Genomic DNA, 4,772 nt, shown 5'->3' on the forward strand with positions numbered 1-4,772 from the left:
CTGCGGCCCGCCATCCATTTTTAATTGGCCCGTATCAAAGTCTAAAAATATAATGGACTATGGCCCACTGTATTGCACTTCTTAGTTTAAACACTAGGTGGCGCTATTGTCTTGAACAAGGCAGCGTCTCCACAAAGCAAGCAATCGAAGAAAAAATTTGCTCAGGGTCACCAGAAATGCTGGAACCGAAGAGACGCAAGATTGCAAGCGAGTGCAGAATATTTCAGACTCGGTGGAAAAATGAATATTTTTTCATAGAAACCAAGGGGAAGTGTGTTTGTTTGATTGCAATGAGAGTGTTGCCGTGATGAAAGAGTAAAATGTATGATGGCATTATGAAACGAAACATCAGACCTTCACGTCCTACACTGGCGCCGAGCGGAAAGAGAAGGTAAAGCAAATGGCCTGCTAACGCAGCAACAGTTTTTTTTTCCGTGCTAACAAAGCTCAAGAAAATGCAACAATAGCCAGTTATGAAGTAGCTCAACTCATTGCCCTACACGGGAAACCTTTCTCAGACGGTGACTTCATCAAACAGTGCCTCACTAAAGTCGTGGGAATAATGTGCCCGGAGAAAATGCAGGATTTCACCGATGTTAGTATGTCCAGAAATACGGTTGTGCGGCGAATTGAAGACTTGTCGGCTAACTTAAAACAGCAAGTGTCAGATAAAGCTTGTGCTTTCGATTTTTACTCGATTGCATGTGATGAGAGCACAGATGCCACGGACACTGCACAGCTGTTAATTTTTTTGCGGGGAGTTGATGATAATTTTTGCATTACGGAGGAACTGCTTGATCTTCGGAGTCTAAAGGGGACAACAACTGGGAAGGACATGTTTGAAGCTGTGTCAGATGCAATTGACCAGGCTGGACCTAAATGGGACAAGCTGTGTGGAATTACAACGGATGGGGCTCCAGCAATGACAGGCGAGCGCAAAGGAAGGGCCTCTATGGTGAGTGCCAAGGTGCGGGAGAGCGGAGGTGAGGCTGTCAAAATGCACTGTATCATCCACCAAGAAGCCCTCTGTGCCAAGACAATCCAGCTTGGCGATGTGATGAACACAGTTGTGAAAACTGTCAACATAATTCAGGCACGAGGGCCTTACCACAGAGAATTTCAAGCGTTCCTCTCTGATGTCTGAGAATGACCTTCCAACCTTTTTGTAAAAAATAAAATGAAAATCTACTAATGGAGAGCTATGATGGAGGCTTTTTTTCTTCAAACATGTTCAATTATCAAACGTAATTTACCTGCATTTGATTGATTTTGCCAATATTAGTGCATGAGAAGTGAGGCAGTATACCTCACGTCTAGCGAGTGGCCCAGTCCTTCGTATATTTTTCTGTATGTGGCCCTCGGGATAAAAAGTTTGGACACCCCTGGTCTAGCAATTCCATATATAGGCTACTTGGAGCTTGATGTGGAACTATGTGGCAAGGTGATTCCCCGTTGTGGGATTCTTGTTGTCAAAAACCCCCCTGGTTTTGTGTCTTCTGTCCCTGGCATCTTGGGGGTGAATGTGATACGCAAATGCTATCGAGAGCTCATTCGGACCCTCTCTTTTTGATTCACCCTCGGTGTTGCAGGCGCCTGGTCCCATTATTGCGGCCTTGCATCAGTGCCATCAGTCTGCCGCCCAGGCTCCAGGGGGCCACACTGGCATTGTGAGAGTCCGAGGCAAGCAAGCGGTGCGCATACCTGGAGGGGTAATGAAACTGGTTGCTAGTACCTGTCCAGAACAGTTCACTAGACAAAGTGCTCTGTTTGAGCCCCCTGAGTCAGGTTTACCATTTGGGCTGCTAGTTTCACCATGCCTTATACAGGTTGTCCGGGGTACAGTGTACGTCCCAGTGGTCAATGTTGGGATGACCGAGGTTCTCCTTTACCCACGGACTAGTCTGGGCGTCTTGAATGCTGCCCAGGTTGTCAGCCTGCCTGCAGGTGTAACTGAGGAGAGGTCAACCTTGGCAACTGTCTCCTCCCATACAGTTGCCCCCTCAGTGTCAGATAGGATAGAGTCACTAGATCTGTCTGAATTGACTGAGCATGAGCAAGCCAGTGTAAACTCTCTAATACGCAAGTATCAATCCGTCTTTTCAACCCATGAAGGCGACTTGGGCTGCACCAACCTCCTCTCCCATGACATACCTCTGAGAGCTTGGATGCACTCTCTGGGGCTTGCTGGTTTTCCACCATCGATCTGGCCAGTGGTTACAACCAGGTTCCTATGGCAGAACAGGACAAAACTGCATTCTGTACACCATTTGGCCTTTTCAAGTTCAATCGCATGCCCTTCGGCTTGTGTAATGCCCCAAGCACGTTCCAGCGTCTGATGCAGAGGATGTTTGGTAACAAGCAGGGTCAGTCCTTGCTACTTTATCTTGATGATATTATTGTCTTCTCCTCCTCTGTTGAACAAAATCTGCAGAGGCTGGAAATAGTGCTTGGTCGGCTCCAAAAGGAAGGCCTAAAAGCAAAGCTCGAAAAGTGTGCATTCTTTCGACGGGAGGTTGGTTACTTGGGGCATGTCATCACAAGCCAGGGAGTCTCCACAGACCCCAAGAAAATCGAGGCTGTGGCTAATTGGCAGCGCCCCCGTCACATATCGGAACTGCGCTCCTTTTTGGGTTTCGCCAGCTACTACCGTCGCTTTGTAGAGGGTTTTGCAAAGCTGGCTGGCCCTCTGCATAAACTAGTGGCCGAGGTGGCAGGTACCAAGTCCAAGAAGGGGCCAGGCCAAACTTTGGGTGCTGTGTGGACACCTCAGTGTGAGGCAAGCTTTGAGGCCTTGAAGTCAAAGTTGGTCTCGTCCCCCGTGCTAATATATGCCGACTTTTCGCAGCCTTTCATTTTAGAAATTGATGACAGCTATAGTGGTCTTGGGGCTGTCCTCTCACAGCAGACTGACAATGGCGTGAAACCTGTGGCCTATGCAAGCAGAGGCCTTTGGCCCACCGAGCGCAACATGTCGAACTATAGTTCCATGAAGCTGGAATTCCTTGCACTCAAGTGGGCCATGACGGAGAAGTTCCAGGAGTATTTGTTGGAGCATAAGTGCCTTGTCTATACCGACAACAACCCGTTGAGCTATCTCCAATCAGCTAAATTGGGGGCCACAGAGCAACGATGGGCTGCTCAGTTGGCCGACTTTGACTTTGCCATCAAGTATCGTTCAGGTCGCAGCAACAGGAACGCTGATGTGTTTAGTAAATTTACCGTAGCTGTTCCTACAAGGGATCAACAAGCCTCCACTGTGGCTTGTCTTGGTTCATGAGTGGTTTTATAAGTTTGGTGTTCCAGGCCGCCTTCACTCGGACCAAGGAAGGAACTTCGAGAGTTCTTTGATTCACCAGCTCTGCTCTTTGTACGGTGTCACCAAATCCCGTACTACCCCATACCACCCTGCGGGTAACGGTCAATGCGAGCGGTTTAATAGAACTCTTGATAACCTCCTTCGTACCCTGCCAGTATCACAGAAACGGGATTGGGCCTCCTGTCTGTCCTCAGGGCACTGGTGAGTCGCCCTTCTTTCTAATGTTTGGACAGGAACCTCGGCTTCCTGTGGACTTCCTCCTGGGTCGAGTTCAGGATCCAGTACCTGGCGGGGTGCAGGACTGGGTGGTTGAACACCAAGCTCGACTCAGAGTTGCTTTTGAGGGTGCTCGTGAATGGTTGTTGGCTGCTGCTAGCAAAAGGAAAGAGCGGCATGATCAGTGGGTCCGACATCTACCTTTCACAGTAGGCCAATTAGTGTACCTGAGGGACCACGGTGTTAGAGGTCGACATAAAATCCAAGACCTTTGGAATTCCGTGGTCTACCAGGTTGTGAAGGCCCCCTGCAGTGATGGAGCAGTTTACACGGTTGCCCCTGTGAATGACCTGCATAAGATCAGAAATGTACATCGGGACATGTTAAAGGCCATGGTCCAGCATGAGGCTGCCAATCCTCCACCTAAGATGCCCTCTCCGCCGTCCTTGGCGGCACGGGATGATGATTCCTCTCGTGCCGGAGACTTGTGGGTCTTGGTTCCTGAAACCCTTTTCCCACAGTCTGCAGTGGTTCCAAGTTCCATGCGTCTTGAAAGCCCTCCTGTCATGATCCCATTGCAGACCAGGCCCATTCTGGCAACACCTCCGGCTTCTGGAGGTTCCTCACCGCCAGCTCTTTCATGGTCCCCAACTGAACAGCCAAGTCCCAGTCAGCTGGCTCTGCGTAGATCTGCTCGTTCCACGGCGGGCCACCATTCGAATGTCCATCGTCTTCCTCAGCCTGCAGATCACCAGGACCATGCCGCCAATAGACCTCCAGGCCCGGTGTCTAATTCCCAGTTGGCCATTTTTAGGCCTTGGTGTTAGTCAGACCTTTCTGTCCATCGTCGGGCTGACAATGCAAAAGGGGGGGATAGATGTAGCCAGATGCGCGCTCCCTCCCTGCCGCTGCGGGGCGCTTTACCTGTTCTAATGGCGTGCTGGTCGCTAGCCGTATTTAAGGAGGCGGCCGTGCTTGGCTTGCCCTCCTTCCATTTCCGCTCCTCTCTGGTGGGTCTTTGGGTTAAGCGTGGAAGAGGTACTTTTGTTGTCGCGGCGGAGTTTGGCGTTGTGGTGCAACAGCCAGCGCCTCCCTTAAATATCCCCCTCATATGCAGTGCGACTGACCACTGGCGTGGGTTCGCTCTGCCGGGGACCTTCGGGGTGCAGTTGTGGGTCGGCTTGGTAAGTAACGTTGTCTGCCTATCTCTCGCTTATCTTACCCCAGCTGATTGTTCATG

The 4,772-nt window shown here is 50.3% G+C and overlaps 1 protein-coding gene across 1 annotated transcript; it reads left to right on the plus strand.

Moving 5' to 3' along the window:
- The first annotated feature begins 835 nt into the window (after window positions 1-835).
- LOC117774856 lies at window positions 836-4,359 on the plus strand. The gene is given in 6 exon segments (XM_034607515.1): window positions 836-1,138; window positions 1,590-1,709; window positions 1,827-2,063; window positions 2,159-3,124; window positions 3,321-3,505; window positions 3,507-4,359. Coding segments are annotated over 6 exon segments (2,664 nt in total).
- The last annotated feature ends 413 nt before the right edge of the window (window positions 4,360-4,772 follow it).

This window comes from Hippoglossus hippoglossus, chromosome 14 (genome assembly GCF_009819705.1).
Source record: "Hippoglossus hippoglossus isolate fHipHip1 chromosome 14, fHipHip1.pri, whole genome shotgun sequence".
NCBI classification, from domain to species: domain Eukaryota; kingdom Metazoa; phylum Chordata; class Actinopteri; order Pleuronectiformes; family Pleuronectidae; genus Hippoglossus; species Hippoglossus hippoglossus.